At 34.7% G+C, this 18,343-nt stretch overlaps 1 protein-coding gene across 1 annotated transcript; it reads left to right on the top strand.

Annotated features, from left to right (window-relative positions):
• Positions 1 to 6,355: 6,355 nt before the first annotated feature.
• LOC146918252 (uncharacterized) lies at positions 6,356 to 7,760 on the top strand. Its single transcript, XM_085722024.1, has 2 exons — positions 6,356 to 6,667; positions 7,698 to 7,760. Exons 1-2 carry the CDS (start codon positions 6,356 to 6,358, stop codon positions 7,758 to 7,760), a joined length of 375 nt encoding a protein of 124 aa, XP_085578150.1.
• The last annotated feature ends 10,583 nt before the right edge of the window (positions 7,761 to 18,343 follow it).

Here is an 18,343-nt window from a genome sequence, read left to right as displayed (position 1 = left end):
TGTTCATGAACAAAATATCAGAGAGATTTGAGAGATTTTGTGTTCTTGGTTATCGAATTATAATAAGGTCTTATGATTCTTGCATGTTTATACGACGTTGTAATAAGGTATATATATGGAGAAAGAAAGCAAAAAAAAATTTATGGAATAGCGCGTGAGATTTTTTTCCATTCTTCCCATCTTCATGGTACTTCACTACTCAATTAGGTTTTGATTCCAATAATTGACTATTATCGTCAACTACTATATGATTAATTCATCACTAAGAGGTCATATATGCTGATGTAAGTAATGACACCCACAAAAGGACAAAAGGAACTAACATACAAAGTGTACACAATAAATATTTTTAATGGAAATGATATTTAAGAAACTATTTTATAACTCCCTCAAAAAAAAAACTATTTTATAACTACTTTTGTGACAATTTTATATTTCATTCTTACAAATGTGTTTTTGTTTACTCTCTCTATTGTTTTGATTTATGTGTTAATACATACACTGCACATTTTTTTTTGAGAGGAAAAGACTTATAACATTTCATTACTTAAAATGTGTTCAATACAATCTGGTATAGTAATCAAAAATTAGGAAACTACTCCCTCCGTCCCAAATTGTATGTCGATTTAGGGAAAAAAATTTGTCTCAAATTATATGTTGCTTTAAAATACCAATGCAACATTAATGTTACTTTTCCTATTATAACCTTAACTATTTAGTACTCTCTCTTCTTTCAATTCTTTCATTTATCTTTCCCATATTATTTATTAAGGACAATTTTGTAAAACAACTCATAATATATTTTTTCCACACAATATTAATTGCATTTTTTAATAAGTGTGAAATGCCCAAAACGTCATACAATTTGGGACGGAGGGAGTAGCTAATAATGTGGCCGCTTTAGCTAATACATGGGCAACCTCATTTGCTTGTATCCGAACAAACTCCACACTAGAGTTTTCATAATATAAACCGAAAAGAGTTCTACAGTTGTTGATAATACTTCCAAATTTCGTAATATCATTGTTAGTGGATAAGAAGCCGTCAACAACTCTTTTCGCATCAAGCTCGAAGTCATCAATAGGTCCCGAAGTTCGTGAACCCATTCTAAAGTCGATAATAAACCGAGAGCTTCCCCAACATGAACGTCACATAGATGGCTGATCCATTCAGCTTTAGCCAACACAAAGGTACTCGAGTCATCTCTAATGCACATACCGATGCCAATCCTATTTAGATGTCTGGAAAAGGATGCATCGATATTGCATTTGAATCTCCCTTCCAAAGGTTTCTGCCATCTAGGATTTTCGGTAGGCCTATGTAATACATACACTACACATATTTGTATATTTTGATTGTCTTTGTCCAAATAACATTTAACTTTTTTAATTTCTTGATTTAGATTATGCATGCATTTAAAACTCAAACATCTTTCAAACTAGCCGACACCGATCATTACATTACTTTTAAGGGAAAAGAAGATCGCTCATCTCACATTGCGAATTGTTTAGAGGCACGTGAAAGAGTCAGCATTAACTCCGGCGGCACTTAACCGCTAGATAAATAACGATATTTAATTGTCGGTATTGCAACGACACTCAAGTGTCGCTCCCGAAAAATGACTTTTATCATGAAAGTTCCTTCCACCTCACTATTCTCGTATCTCACTTATCGGAAAGCACCGATGGAGGTGTTATTTACTTGAAAATTTAAAATAGATTACAGTACTTCATAATAATTTTCTCCCCTTAACTTCTTTCTTTCTTTTGTCAACACTCTTTATGATATTTGCGTGTGGCGGCTGAATTTTGTCCACCATTCTTCCTATTCTTGCGGCTGAATTTGGTTTGTTAGACGACCGAAGGATTTGTTTGTCTTGAACATTTGACTAAAAGCAAAATCCTTAAATGTTGAATAATAGTAAACTACCCATGCGTCTACGCAAGGGTTCATGCATTGTGCTCCGTTTTATGGATAATTCAATTGACTTTGAACATAATTCAATTGTTATTTTACATGTAATTCTCAATATATTCTTTTTAAAAAAACAAAACGATATCCATTCATTTAAATTAATATAGTACATCGATACAAACATCGTTATAAACATGTATGATGAATCCGCAAACAAACTCACAACATTCAATTTTGTTGTATTTTGACTCAAAAATGAAAGTTCACAATCGTGACACGATTTGTGAAGCGTGTCACGATTTCGCAATGTCGTGAGCATGTTTTGCGGGTGTCCAATCGTGTCTCGATTGGAAAAACGTGACACGGTTTTTGGCTTGCTTGACACCGTTTTTGGTCTTGGTGGTACAGGTTCTCCCATAGTTGTAGACTTAGGAGAAGAGATTGTTTCGTATTCGGTAATCAATGGCTCCGTAATGGTATTCGTGCACTAGTTGGCACCGATTGAGACAACCTTTGCAACCGGACGGCTTTCGGAGTGCTCTAGCAGCTTCTCTCGATTTCCGGATCGTACTCTAAGTCGTCGAGCTCTGTTTACCTCGCATAAACATCAAAATACCTTAGTAGCACCGCACAATTCCAAGTAATCAAATGAATACCGAAACATAAAATTTAAAATAAAAACGTAAATTTAAATTGCAGTAAATTCTAAATTATAACGTAATTGCCTTGTTGAAATAAATCAACCGTGCCCGGCAACGGCGCCAAAAACTTGATAGGAGATTGGCAAGTGCACCAAATACTATCGAAGTAGTAAAAATATCGATCCCACGAGGACTGTTTTTAATCTCAATATTTCAACTACGTTGTATTTTAGGATGTATAAAAGTTGTTTTGATTTGCCATTAGGCAAGTAGATTGGTTTGATTGCATAAAAGTAATTGCTGAAAATAGAATTGGTTTTTAAGAATAAGAGAGAGATGAAAAAGTTTTGCCGATCCTAGTTTTTTAGCTAGAGAAACTCTAACTTCTCTCTAAACTTTCTTTCTCCTTCGTTCATCGAAGAGGGGTGGTTTTAGGTCATTTTTTGACCTAGAATCACCCCTCTACATCTTTTTTTCCCTTTTCTTTCAATCTAAATAAGTGGTTTTCACATATATCAAGTTTTTTCTTTTGTGTTTTTTGTGATTTCGTCGTCTAAGTGCGGTGTTGTGTTGTTCGTCGTCTTGTGCGGCGCTTGATTTCGCGTCTTGTCGCGGTGTTCGTTTAGTTCCTATTGAAAGATCTACATCAGTCAATTACAAATTCAACGAATGATTTGGGCGTCAACGTTGCAGATCCGGAAGCATGGGTATTTCGGTGAATTAGGTTTTATCATATTATTTGTAGGCATTTTGCCGTTGTATGCTATTAACTTGGGTGATGTGAGTTTGTTCGCATTCACCCTTTACGTTTTTAGCGATGTTTGTATCCGATGTATTCTATCGATTTGAATGAATGAATATCCTTTTGTTTTTGTCAAAAAAAAGAATAAAAGAGAGATGAGTTTAGGTCTTTCGAATCATCGATGTTTCCCTAATTGTTATGCCGCACCTATTCGTATGAATGATCTTCTAATCCCACGATAGTTAACAAAATAGTCCTAATCAATCCCTTGAGTTAGGACCCTCTTCTCAAACTACAGCCCCTAATCCCTTAGGTGGTCTAATAATCTTTGAAGGTTTAAAGCATGTTAACCTAATATCACTAATAAACGATTATCCATTCCTAGACTAACCATGTTTATTAGAACAATTCAATAGGTATAAGTAGAAAGCTATGGTCGGTAGTCATTCATTCTCACAAAATCATGTTTATATTTGATCGGGATATAAAAAGCATTAAGAACAATTGAATTGAATAAAGACTAGAATATCATTCACAATAAATAGAGTTTCACGGCATAAGGTATCAATTAGGGTTACAAAGAATCATCTCGTACCTAACCTCTAATGGATTTAGCTACTCATAATAGTGTTTACAAATAATATAATCATTAGAGGTAATAAAACATACACAAAGTGGTTGAAGGATGAAGAAATCGTCCTCCTTGGCTTCCTTGCGGTCACAAAATCGCACTTTGCTCTCTAGAATTCGTAACCCTTATTTTTGGAATAGACTTCAGCTTAAATAGGCACAAAATATCGCCCAAATCGTGTCACATTTTAAGTGAATCGTAACACGTTTTTACCTTCCGGAGCAAGAAACCGAATTAGGGTTTCTCATAATCGTGTCACGTTTTACCAATCGTGACACATTTCCTTAATGTCGAACCCATGCTTCGGTCTTCACCAAATCGTGTCACGTTTGTACCAAATCGTGACACGTTTGCTTTCTTTGCATTTTTTTCGCTTTTTCTACTCTTTTTGCCGCATAAGTCTTCTTGTGAACTCCTTTTTGTGATGAAAATACATATAAAATTACGTAATGACAAGATGTCATCATTACCAAAAAAAATATGAGAAAATAGGATGCGGACTTTTTACTTTTACACTATCATCTAATAGGCAACCATGTATGAATTTTTTTCCTGCCCCTATCACCAAAAAAATTGATATGGCCGCCCCTAGTTGAAAACTATTGATAGAAATGCCCCCGTTCTTCATTTGAATTGGCGAACATAACCATTTTTTCAACATCCCGCAGGCTTTTTCGGAACCTCTCTCGTCGCTATACATTTTAGTTGGCGTGCATAATTTCTTTTTGTTTTTTCTTCATGTTCTTTATTTTAAATGGCGAACTAGCCATTTTAGTTTTTTTTCCCCGCTTCTTTGTTTAAAATGGCGAGCATGCCATATTGATTTTGTTTTTGAACTAACCATTTACATAACGGCACCATGAATTGATTGTATTATTGCATGTGAGTGCTTTACATAAGAGCACTATGAATTGATTTACATAACAGCACTTCCGAATTGCTTTTATTATTGCATGTGAGAGAAATTTCATGTGAGAGCAACAATGGTGACCGCATGAACAAAAAAATTGGAAAAAAAATGGGCATGGTCGCCATTTTCATTGGCAAACATGTAAAAATTAAATGAAAAAAAAACCATGCATGCTCGCCATTTCAAATAGAACAGGAAAAATAAAATAAAATCATGCTCACCATTTCATTTGTATAACTTAGAAAAAGCCCGCAACTGCTCGTAGAGTAGAGAAAAAATGGTTATGTTCGCCATTTCAATTGGAGGACAATGGTATTTGTATCAATAGTTTTCAACTAGGGGCGTACATATCAATTTTTTTGATGATAGGGGCAGTAAAACAAAAAAATTCACCATGTATCCCACCCAATCATCCCACTACACCCACCCCACTTTAGTGGTATGCTCTTAAGAAATAGTTAAATAATTTTTTGTTTGTGTCTTTGCAAGCGGTTTTTAAACTAGTCACCGACTCTGTTAATATTTTAAACTTGTCATGTTTTTGTCAAAAAAAAACTTAATTAGGTGATTCGTCATGTGATAAAGACATAAAGATAAAAACTTATTGAGAAACTTTTGACCAAGGCAAAAACTAGTTTGAAATATTAACAAAGTTAAAGACTAATTTGAGAATGACTTACAACAATAAATACCAAATTGATAATTTATTCAATTTTGTTAGCTACATGTAAAATTCAGAGGTTCGAGCCCAACCTCTTTTCATAGCTACATGTACTTACGAGACAATTCGTTATTTGATTTCTATTAGATATAAGTATAAAATTAATTTAAGCCACACTACATATCCATTAAACAAAAAAATTAATCGGTAAAGTGGTAAACCATTTACTTTGTTACAAGAGTTTAATTTATCGAGACCGTCGATGTATAAAAGTTTTACATGTGTATTTAATGATATGTTATTACATCGTTTTTAATGAATAAAAGACATATAACTTATTACAAAAAAAAAAAAAAAAGACATATAACTTGTGGTACTTCATTAGTTGATGTTGCAACACATTGTTGAATATTTGGTACATGTGCAAAACTTTTGTATCAACCGTATATAACTTTTTTAAGGGAAAGGTATCTAACTTAAACTCTACACTTTTTCGTCATTACAAATATAAGTAAAAATTCATGCTTTTAGATTCATTCAATAAATGATGTATGTGGTCTTTATTGTAAACAACATACATCATTTATTGAATGAATCTAAAATATGGATTTTTGCTTATATTTGTGACCGTAGAGGGTGTACTTAAAAAAAATAAAGTATTTACCTATATTTTCTTCATGAAAACTTAATTACCTATACTTATCCACAAAAGAACTATATTTACGATGTGACGTGTAATTAAAAATATCAATACAATAATTTTTGAGAATTCTATCTTCCTGGTTTCTCAGGTTTTATTCCGTCCTCTACTGATATTTTGCACGCAAAGCTTTCAGCAATTTCTCACGGCCTTAAAATGGCAAAAGATTTGGGTTTTGCCCCTGTAGCTTGCTATTCAGACTCTACTCTTGCTATCAATACGATCAAGGAAGCATTCTCCAAATACCACGTCTACGCGGTGCTTCTTCATGAAATTAAAGAACAGCTATCTCAAGATAATGTGTCTCTTCATCACACGCTCCGTGAAGGAAACCAATGTGCCGATTTTCTCGCCAAGTTGGGAGCTTCATCTGATGACAATCTAGTCGTGCATCCTAAGCCTCCTGATGACCTCTGCCCGCTGCTTAGGCTAGATGCTCAAGGAACTTGCTCCGTGAAGGAAACCAATGTCCCTTTTTTCTCTTTCTGCTGTTTCCTTTTTTCCTTTATTAGCTTTGTAACCAAAAAAAACTTTTCTTTTGAGTAAGGTTAAATTATAGCCATTTAATTTCGTCATTTCTTTTTCTTTCAAAAAGAAAAAGAAAAGAAAATTCGTCATTTTTTTCTTCTGGAAGAGCAACCTAATTAAAACTCACACCCACATCATTCCTATTCTCACATGTTCATCTCCCTAACACAAACAAATTTTTTCCTCCATCAAGAAAAATAATGTGAGCCTTCATAAATTGATTCGCATCAGTTTTTGGTAAATACATGTCAAATTGATTTTTTATTTCAATGTTAATTGTGGAACCTCTGTAAACAAAAATTATATAAAAAAATAAAACCAAATTACAAAATTAATTCAACGATAGAGGAGTAAAAATTTAAATCAGTGAATTGAAATATATTTAATTTAAAAGATGAAATAGACTAACGAGTTCATCCTTATAAATTTTTACCATTTTTTTCTCTTTATTTTGTTTTTTCTTAATTTTTGTAGCATTTTTTTGATAATTTTTTTTAGGTTTGTATATATCCATTCTTCATAAGCATATAAACCTACTATTCGTTTCTCTATATTGTGTGTATGATTGTTACCATAATTTCTTATAAATCAAAACCACGAGTCCTTCACAATTTCAAGCAAAGAAAGAAATCATCTCTCTTTCTATATAAAAAAAAAAATTTGTCTCGACCACCACAACATCTACCATCGACACCAACGTTAATACATTGTTACCACGACATTTGAAAATCAATAAAGAATCCGATGCGCAAAAAATCATCAGCACCACTATGTCCCTCATCAAACATATGTGATATGAAGCACAAACACTCCTTAAATTAGACGTGTTTCAATGTCGGTCACGTGTGGTGTTCGACATTCATACATATAATTACACTAAATTATGTAATTTTCTCGAATCACTAACGTGTCAATGTCCGTTTATGTCTGGTATCTGTATCTATGTATGTGCTTCATGGTATGAATACAGTTGGTGGCATCAAATAAATCACCACAAAATACACATCAAGGCATGGAGTCTTGTACATTCTGACTTCTCTCTATGTTCACGCGGTCCCCTCTCCTAAATGATCCATTGGTTCATATGATTCCTTGACTCTTCTTTATCATTGTTCCACCACAATAAATTAGATGGACATGAATAATTAGAAAATCACGTGATTAACTTCGGGACATTGATTTCTGAAGAGAGAGACTGTACAAGCTAACCAGAAAGAAATAATTAGGGTTTCGGAAGTGGAGAGAAAACAATACAGTACTGCTGCAGCTTTGGAAGACCGAATGAAGGCTGATTTAATTGACTTTGACTCTCCTAAATGCACTCATTGGTTCATGCATGATATTTTTTTTCTTCTGACCCTCAGTCCAAAAAAAATTATACATATGCCCTTTGTTGAAAAGTATTGATAAAAATACCCTTGTTAGCCAAATAAATTGGCGAACATAGGTTTTTTTCAATTTTTTTATACATGTTATACTGTGTGTTTGGTAAACATGTAGGTGTGCAGGAAAATTGCAGGCTTTGCCATGTTTGTTCTTTTGTTTGGCGAACATGTAACTTCCTTTTCTTTTTTTTTAAATTACACCAAAAGTCTTTTAAATTGTTTATTAATTGTAATAAGTAAATCCTTTAAGTATTTTTCGTAACGCTTAGGTCATTTAAGTTAATTAATTGTAACTTTTAGACTCAACGAAATAACATTTTTATAGTCAAACTTACTTAAAAGATATAATTGGAAGAAGAAAAGTTATCCCAAAACGGCTTATAAATACATTTTAATTAAAATATTTTAATTCATATTTTAATTAAAACATATTTTGATATCAAAAAATATTTATAATCCTTATAAAAATATCAAAATATGTTTTTTAATAAAAAAACAAAAAAAAAACTAATTCAATTTCGATGTTCGCCGGATTATAAATATAACACAAGAAATTTTAGTCCTTATAACATAAAAAACTGCATGTTCGCCAAATTAAGGAACAAACATGAAAAAAGCCTCGCAACTTTTTCGTGTGCACTACATGTTCGCCAAACTGACCATATAACATGCGAGAAAATAATTGAAACAGTTCTATGTTCGCCAATTCATTTGGCTAACAAGGGTATTTCAACAAAGGGTAGATGTATCATTTTTTTTGACCGAGGGTCGAAGAAAAAAATATCTTCATGCATCCCTTGACTCTTCATCATTAGAAAATCACGTGATTAACTTGAGGACATTGGTTTCGAAAAGAGAGACACTAACATAAGCTACTAACGACAAAGAAATAAGAGCAATGCTATATCTAGAAAAATATCATCAAGAATTCTTCAAGAATAAAGAGCAGCCAATCACAATGCATTATTTGCCACAATTCAAGGAGGTGTGACTGAAAAATAGGAAGTAAACAAATAAATTATGCAATTAAAACTTGTCAACCGTGTCTTGAAAAATTCTTGATGCTATTTTTCTAGAGAAATAGCATTTTCCAAGAAATAATTAGGGTGAAGGGTGATTTAATTGGCTTTTGACGAATATCATGAGTAGATAATTTTTCTCTTGTTATGGATGAGTTGTATTGACAAAAACATGACCTTAATGCTATCCAACCTTAAATTGATGTAAGATTTACAATTTGAAATCAGAGTGAAATTTGTAAATATTTGAGATTAAATATATTCTTACTATCGTAGTCTAGATATAGTTGTGAACCCTTGAAATTATTATAATTTTTTATATTTGTAGTTTAATCTTGATTTTAAATTTACTAAGAGATTAATTAAGGATTATCTCAAGGTTAAAGGTTTGATCACTAATAGATTAGAATTAAACAATCTAAGAAATTGATAGTAACATGAATAATGAATTAAATTTATAGGATGAGATTAATAGTGTAAAGTTTGTAACCAAGCCGTACTCAATTTTCGTAGTTGCAAAAATTACAAACAACACACTCGTACCTTTTTGTTCAGTTAAGTTTTAAAATACAATTCGACAATATGACGCAGTCCTCGAGTTCAACACTCAGTTTTCCGTTTTAACTTTACTAATTGTACGATTTCGTACACTTGCGAAAATCGGCATTATCTTGTTACTCTTTCTCTCTTCCTCTTCCTCTATCTATTGTTTTTGCCTCAAAAGAATAAAAAAAATTGTCCTAAAAATGGATGTATACATATATTATATCTCTACTAACGTTCAACGTCCGTCGGTTTCTTTATTCTGTTAATACATATAAATTATGAACAATAAAATAATTAAAAACAAATAAATTGTGGCTATTTATGCAGTAGAATATGTATAACAGATATTTCAAAATTAAAAACAATTAAGTTTCAAAACCACTCATGTATGTCATTGAAACAATCGACTATTTTGCCACCGAACATCAAAAGTCGAGTTAATTCAATGGATCTCACATCGTTAATCGTAAATGGAGATGTATACCGAAGTATATACGGTGTTATATTTGAAGCATAAAAATATACAATCGATTAGAAGGAAAAATACGAGGAATAGCTATTGATGAAATCTAATCCCAACACAATTTTATCTATCTTGGACTATTTTACTTTTGATCACGTTAACAAAAAGCTTTTGTAAAACTTTGTTTAGAAATTTGGTGAAATCGAGTTAAGCGCAGTCTCTGTGGTTCCATAATTTATTTATGATAAAACATACATTATACTTACTATTGTGCGAGGATAGGGTTCCATAAATTATTTTTGAAGAAACATACATAATACTTACTATTGTACCATGATAGGAATAATCCTCCTTATCATTGGCTTATAACTTATTTTTATCAAATACACAATGCAAAGAAAAGCGGATAGAAGAACATGTTAGAGTGTCTAGTCTATCTGCTAGTAGGTATATAATATATACTCTCTCCGTCCCTAATTATAAGAAATTTGACTTTTTTGGTTCATTCAATTAATAATGTATGTGGTCTATAATATGAACCATATACATCAATAATTGAATAAACCAAAAAAGTCAAATTTCGTTTATAATTAAGGACGGAGGAGTATTCCAAAAGTAAAAACAATTAAGTTTGAAAACCATTCTCATCATCATCACCAACAAAAGCATCATAAATCATATGTTCAACTCCAGTCACCCCACTGGTTATTGCACATGCAACTCCAATCAACCCTACTTTTAATCCCAATCTTTCAAGACGACTCCTCTTAGGTTTTTGTGGTCTCGGATTAACATGTGGATACATTGGTGGAGCCTGCAAATAAGGTGGTGGAGTATATAGATAGGTCGCTGGAACCGGTGGAGCTTGTAGATAAGCCTGTGGATAAGACGGTGAAGGGCATGGATAAGCCGGCGGTCGAGGTTGTGGATAAGCCGGCTGATCCTGTGGATAAACTGATGGAGGTTGTGGGTAAGTTGGTGGAGCCTGTGAATAAGTCTGTGGAACTGGTGGAACCTGTGAATAAGTTGGTGGATCCTGTGGATATGCATGTGGATAAGCCTGTGGGTATCCACAGTAAGCCATGTTCATGAACAAAATATCAAAGAGATTTGAGAGATTTTGTGTTCTTGGTTATCGAATTATAATAAGGTCTTATGATTCTTGCATGTTTATACGACGTTGTAATAAGGTATATATATGGAGAAAGAAAGCAAAAAAAAAAAAAAATTATGGAATAGCGCGTGAGATTTTTTTTCCATTCTTCCCATCTTCATGGTACTTCGCTACTCAATTAGGTTTTGATTCCAATAATTGACTATTATCGTCAACTACTATATGATTAATTCATCACTAAGAGGTCATATATGCTGATGTAAGTAATGACACCCACAAAAGGACAAAAGGAACTAACATACAAAGTGTACACAATAAATATTTTTAATGGAAATGATATTTAAGAAACTATTTTATAACTCCCTCAAAAAAAAAAAAAAAAACTATTTTATAACTACTTTTGTGACAATTTTATATTTCATTCTTACAAATATGTTTTTGTTTACTCTCTCTATTGTTTTGATTTATGTGTTAATACATACACTACACTTTTTTTTTTTGAGAGGAAAAGACTTATAACATTTCATTACTTAAAATGTGTTCAATACAATCTGGTATAAGAACCAAAAATTTGGAAACTACTCCCTCCGTCCCAAATTGTATGTTGATTTAGGGAAAAAAATTTGTCTCAAATTATATGTTGCTTTAAAATACCAATGCAACATTAATGTTATTTTTCCTATTATAACCTTAACTATTTAATACTCTCTCTTCTTTCAATTCTTTCATTTATTTTTTCCATATTATTTATTAAGGACAATTTTGTAAAACAACTCATAATATATTTTTTCCACACAATATTAATTGCATTTTTTAATAAGTGTGAAATGCTCAAAACGTCATACAATTTGGGACGGAGGGAGTAGCTAATAATGTGGCCGCTTTAGCTAATACATGGGCAACCTCATTTGCTTGTATCCGAACAAACTCCACACTAGAGTTTTCATAATATAAACCGAAAAGAGTTCTACGATTGTTGATAATACTTCCAAATTCCGTAATATCATTGTTAGTGGATAAGAAGCCGTCAACAACTCTTTTCGCATCAAGCTCGAAGTCATCAATAGGTCCCGAAGTTCGTGAACCCATTCTAAAGTCGATAATAAACCGAGAGCTTCCCCAACATGAACGTCACATAGGTGGCTGATCCATTCAGTTTTAGCCAACACAAAGGTACTCGAGTCATCTCTAATGCACATACCGATGCCAATCCTATTTAGATGTCCGGAAAAGGATGCATCGATATTGCATTTGAATCTCCCTTCCAAAGGTTTCGCCATCTAGGATTTTCGTAGGCCTATGTAATACATACACTACACATATTTGTATATTTTGATTGTCTTTGTCCAAATAACATTTAACTTTTTTAATTTCTTGATTTAGATTATGCATGCATTTAAAACTCAAACATCTTTCAAACTAGCCGACACCGATCATTACATTACTTTTAAGGGAAAAGAAGATCGCTCATCTCACATTGCGAATTGTTTAGAGGCACGTGGAAGAGTCGGTATTAACTCCGGCGGCACTTAACTCGCTAGATAAATAACGATATTTAATTGTCGGTATTGCAACGACACTCAAGTGTCGCTCCCGAAAAATGACTTTTATCGTGAAAGTTCCTTCCACCTCACTATTCTCGTATCTCACTTATCGAAGAAAGCACCGATGGAGGTGTTATTTACTTGAAAATTTAAAATAGATTACAAGACTTCATAATAATTTTCTCCCCTTAACTTCTTTCTTTCTTTTGTCAACACTCTTTATGATATTTGCGTGTGGCGGCTGAATTTTGTCCACCATTCTTCCTATTCTTGCGGCTGAATTTGGTCTGTTAGACGACCGAAGGATTTGTTTGTCTTGAACATTTGACTAAAAGCAAAATCCTTAAATGTTGAATAATAGTAAACTACCCATGCGTCTACGCAAGGGTTCATGCATTGTGCTCCGTTTTATGGATAATTCAATTGACTTTGAACATAATTCAATTGTTTTTTTTTTTTTTTTTTTTTGCAAAAGCTAAAATGGATATTTATAAACAAGAAATGAGATGCTCGCACAAGATGTGCAAAAAACAAGACCCTGCTTAAATAATTACAAACAAAGGAGTTTCAAACAACCAATAACTTACAAATACATTCCCATACAAAGGAGCGGGTGTAACCACCAATCAAAATAACAGTAGCTAAAATTTAAATTCTTAGCTTTCATCCAAAAAAATGATGTGCGTTTGATTTCTTCCAAAAGAACAGTGGTATGTGTATCCTCATTATGGAAAATACGTTTATTCCCGTCTTTCCATAACACCCAAACACAAGCATACCGTATACCTCGTAAAAAAAGGATGAGTACTCCTCGAAAGGCCCGGCAAAAAGCAAAACTGAGTATAGTGTTGTCTTAAGTCATTATGACAAACCAAAGACAATCCTAACCAGGCCAATACCAATGACCATAAAATATTCGATTTGCCACAAGATAAAAAAAGATGTCCCGTTGTTTCGTACTATCACAACCAACCACACGTAAATGATTATTAAACCGAAGAATATTTCTTCGTAACAAATTGTCTCTAGTTGGAAGTCTATTGCGTAAAAGACGCCACACAAACAAAGACACCTTGGTCGGAATGTGTCTATGCCAAACATTATCAACAATACTCGTAACCGAATCAGTCTCATGACCGGCAATAAAGCGATAAGCTTCCTTCACAATATCCATGAGAAGGGTCGATGGTCCAGCTCCATTTATCAATGGCATTAACCTGTAAAACACAGGTTATGTAATAAAAAAGAACACTCTCTCGACACTCTCCTCCTCCCACGCAAACAAACGACGACGCCACACCCACGCTCCTCCACCAACATCCCAACCCTCTCGTTCCATAGCAGCCACCGTACAAACCTTATCTACAGCCAAATCAAAGAGCCTAGGAAATTTGAAACGCAACGGCGTCTCCCCCACCGTACAAACCTTAATTCAATTGTTATTTTACATGTAATTCTCAATATATTCTTTTTAAAAAAACAAAACGATATCCATTCATTTAAATTAATATAGTACATCGGATACAAACATCGTTATAAACATGTATGATGAATTCGCAAACAAACTCACAACATTCAATTTTGTTGTATTTTGACTCAAAAATGAAAGTTCACAATCGTGACACGATTTGTGAAGCGTGTCACGATTTCGCAATGTCGTGAGCATGTTTTGCAGGGTGTCCAATCGTGTCTCGATGGAAAACCGTGACACGGTTTTTGGCTTGCTTGGCACGGTTTTCGGGATAAGGTTAATCGTACCTTGGTCGTACGCATTAACCGTGTCACGATTTTGGGAAACGTGACACGATTTTGACGATTGCGAGAGGACTATTTAAGTGTTTCGGCTCTTTTTGAGAGAAAAATGAGACAGAGCGTCAAGAGAGGAAAACTTGGGAAATCAAAGGAGGTAACTTTAGGGTTGAGGGTCTTTGATTATAGTTCTCTTGGGTTGGGAAACATTGTAAACACATTGGGTGAGTGAAAATCATTGAGTGTCTTGTTCATTTGTGAGATTGGGAAAATGGGTAGAAATTAGGGTTGTTCTTTGTGAGCTTGTTGAAGCTAATTTCTTGTAACCCATTTGTATCTCTTTGTAAGAACTCATTGGTAGTGGATTGAAGATATCAATCTCTCCCCATAGTAGGTCAAGTTGGACCGAACTGGGTCAACAATCTTTGGTGTGTTTGTTTCTCTTCTCTCTTTATCTTTTGCTTCGTGGTTTTGTGCTTTTCACTTTGATTCCTAGATTAGATCTAGGTGTTGTTATTGTTGTTATTGCTTGTGTTTACTTTGAAATTGGTTACTACTTTCCTTTGCTCCACACATCATAGTTTGTATTGGTGTGATTTTGAGTCCGAATTTACAACAATTAGCGCCCACCGTGGGGCAAAGGAGTGAATTGGTTTAGTGAGTACCATGGGTTCAAAGTGGTATATTGAGAAGTTCATCGGAAGTAATGATTTTGGGTTATGGAAGGTGAAGATGCAAGCGGTGTTGATACAAAAAAAGTGTGAGAAAGCTTTGAAGGGTGAAGGTGCGTTGCCGGTCACCATGACACAAGCGGAGAAGACCGAGATGGTGGACAAGGCTAGGAGTGCCATTGTCTTGTGCCTCGGAGATAAAGTTTTGAAGGATGTCGCGAAGGAACCTACCGTGGCGTCGATGTGGTCAAAGTTGGAGTCATTGTATATGACCAAATCTTTGGCTCATAGGCAATTCCTTAAGCAACAACTCTATTCATTCAAGATGGTGGAGTCAAAGACCGTGACGGAGCAATTGACGGAGTTCAACAAAATCCTTGATGACTTGGAGAACATTGAGGTGAAACTTGAAAACGAAGACAAAGCTATACTCTTGTTGTATGCTCAACCGAGATCATTTGAATCCTTCAAGGATACCATGCTCTATGGCAAAGAAGGCAGTGTCACCGTGGCGAAGTTCAAGCGGCTTTGAGCAAGAAGTTGACCAAGTCTAAGGACTTGAGAGCGGATGAAAACAATGAAGGCCTTAATGTTTCAAGAGGAAATGGCAGAGGTAGAGGTAACCGAGGAAGCTCAAAGGGCGATAACAAGGAAAAGTATAAGTGTTTTAAGTGTCACAAGTTTGGTCACTTCAAGAGGGATTGTCCGGAGCACAATGAGAACTCCTTGTAAGTTGTGTCCGAGGAGTATGAGGATGCGGGTGCTTTGGTGGTGAATTGTTGGGAGGATGAAGAGGGTGAGGTTTCTCACCTTGGTATTGATGCCTTGTAGAGCGGTGATCGTCTAGAGAGACATTAAACACTCAACATCAGCCTGGAGAGGCGGTGGGAAGAATACTCATGGTCGGCTGGAGAGGCGGTGGTAAAAATACTCGTGATCAACCTTCGAGGTGGAGTTGCAAGGTGGAAGCATAGTGTGAGTACGCATTTGGAAGTTGAGTTAGAGAAAGCTCAACTTGAGGTGGAGTATATGACATCGGGAATGATACGACTATGGAGGCGTTGGGTGCTTATGCTCTAGTTGTGAGCATGTGAATTCTTCATGATGACGGAAGGCATTTCGGGGTTTGAAGAATGTATGGTGTGGCTTGTGTGATTACCAAAAAAAGCAAGGGTGATTGGATGCAAGGTGATCTTCAAGGAAGCGAGCGACGTTCCGTGGTTGAAGAGGGTTTGGTGTAGACTTGTGGAGCTACTTGGTGTAGTTGGATGCATGGGAAAAAGAAATGGATAATGGTGGTTGGTGGTTAAAGTGGCATCATCATCATTTTAGAGTCAAGGTGGAGAAATGTTGTATTTTGACTCAAAAATGAAAGTTCACAATCGTGACACGATTTGTGAAGCGTGTCACGATTTCGCAATGTCGTGACCATGTTTTGCGGGGTGTCCAATTGTGGCACGATTTTAGGAAAACATGACACGATTTTTGACTTGCTTGAAACATTTTCGGGATGAGGTTGGTCGTACCTTGGGTCGTACGCATCAACCGTGTCACATTTTGGGAAACGTCACACGATTTTGACGATTGCGAGAGGACTATTTAAGTGTTTCACTCTTTTTGAGAGAAAAAGGAGAGAGAGCTTCAAGAGAGGAAAACTTGGAAAATCAAAGGAGATAACTTTAGGGTTGAGGGTCTTTGATTAGAGTTCTCTTGGGTTGGGAAACATTGTAAAATGGGATGTGGGTGAAAATCATTGAGTGTTTTGTTCATTTGTGAGATTGGGAAAATGGGTTGAAATTAAGGTTGTTCTTTGTGAGCTTGTTGAAGCTAATTTCTTGTAACCCATTTGTATCTCTTTGTAAGAACTCATTAATAGTGGATTGGAGAGATCAATCTCTCCCCCAGAGTAGGTCAAGTTGGACCGAACTGGGTCAACAATCTTTGGTGTGTTTGTTTCTCTTCTCTCTTTATCTTTTGCTTGTGGTTTTATGCTTTTCTTCCTAGATTAGATCTAGGTGCTGTTATTGTTGTTATTGCTTGTGTTTACTTTTAAATTGGTTACTACTTTCCTTTGCTCCACACATCATAGTTTGTATTGGTGTGATTTTGAGTTCGAATTCGCAACAAAAATTTAATAGCATACAACAATAAAATGCCTATAAATAATATGATAAAATCTAGGTCACCGAAATACACTTGCTTCCGGATTTGTTATTGATTGATGTCGATATTTCAATAGGAACTAAATGAACACCATTTCAATTGGCGGTGGAGCTTGTAGATAAACGATGGAGGTTATGGATAAGTCGGTGGAGCATGTGAATAAGCGAGCGGAGCCAAGGGACCCAAGAGTTTGTACAACCCGTACCGAACGTCCATCATGATACAACTTCGAGACTCCTTTCTAGCACTACATCTTCCGACATCACCGAAGCTTGTCGAGCATTGTGGATTTTATTGGCTTATATTTGCGGAAGTATATTTTTATGTATTGATATGAGAAAATTAATAGTATTAAATTTTGAAAACTCGTTACTATTTTCTAAATATTAACATTGATGTAATGTTTCTATTAAATACTTTGTTATTTTATATGCAAAACACTCTTAAGGCTATGTTTGGATTGGTGGAGAGTGATGGAATGGAGTGGGATAGAGCCATATTCCATTGTTTGGGTTTTTAAAAAAGAATGGAATGGAATGGAGTGTGATGGAACTCATTCCATCCAATACCACTCATTTAACCAATTTTCCATTCCCCCCAATTTGGGAGGTATCCAATGGAATGAAATACATTAATAATAAAATTACAATTTTCTCCCTACTTTTCATTCCCCAATTTCATTTACGCCATTAATTCCGTCTTTTTTTCATATTGTGTTCCTAATTCCTAGGGAAATTACACTGACCTCCCCCGAGGTCTTTTCAAACGATAAAAACACCCCCTCTAGTTTTAAATTTGACATTAACCTCCCCCGAGGTATCTTAAAATGGTTAGATAAATCTCTTACAACTTAACACCGTGATTATTCCGTCAAAGCTAAAAACATCTTAAACATCCATGTGAATTTGGCTTAGTATGATCATTTGATTCAATGACCTAACTCTAGCCCCAAATCAATTTGC

This window comes from Medicago sativa, chromosome 6 (assembly GCF_051527215.1).
Source record: "Medicago sativa cultivar Bolivia chromosome 6, Bolivia_mono, whole genome shotgun sequence".
Lineage (NCBI taxonomy): Eukaryota > Viridiplantae > Streptophyta > Magnoliopsida > Fabales > Fabaceae > Medicago > Medicago sativa.
This window is presented reverse-complemented; position numbering and strand designations above follow the sequence as displayed.

Coding starts and splice junctions, on each gene's coding strand:
- LOC146918252 (XM_085722024.1), top strand. CDS start 6,356: ATGGCAAAAGATTTGGGTTTTGCCCCTGTAGCTTGCTATTCAGACTCT. Junction 6,668..7,697: donor GCTCCGTGAAGGAAACCAAT/GTCCCTTTTTTC, acceptor GTATGAATACAG/TTGGTGGCATCAAATAAATC.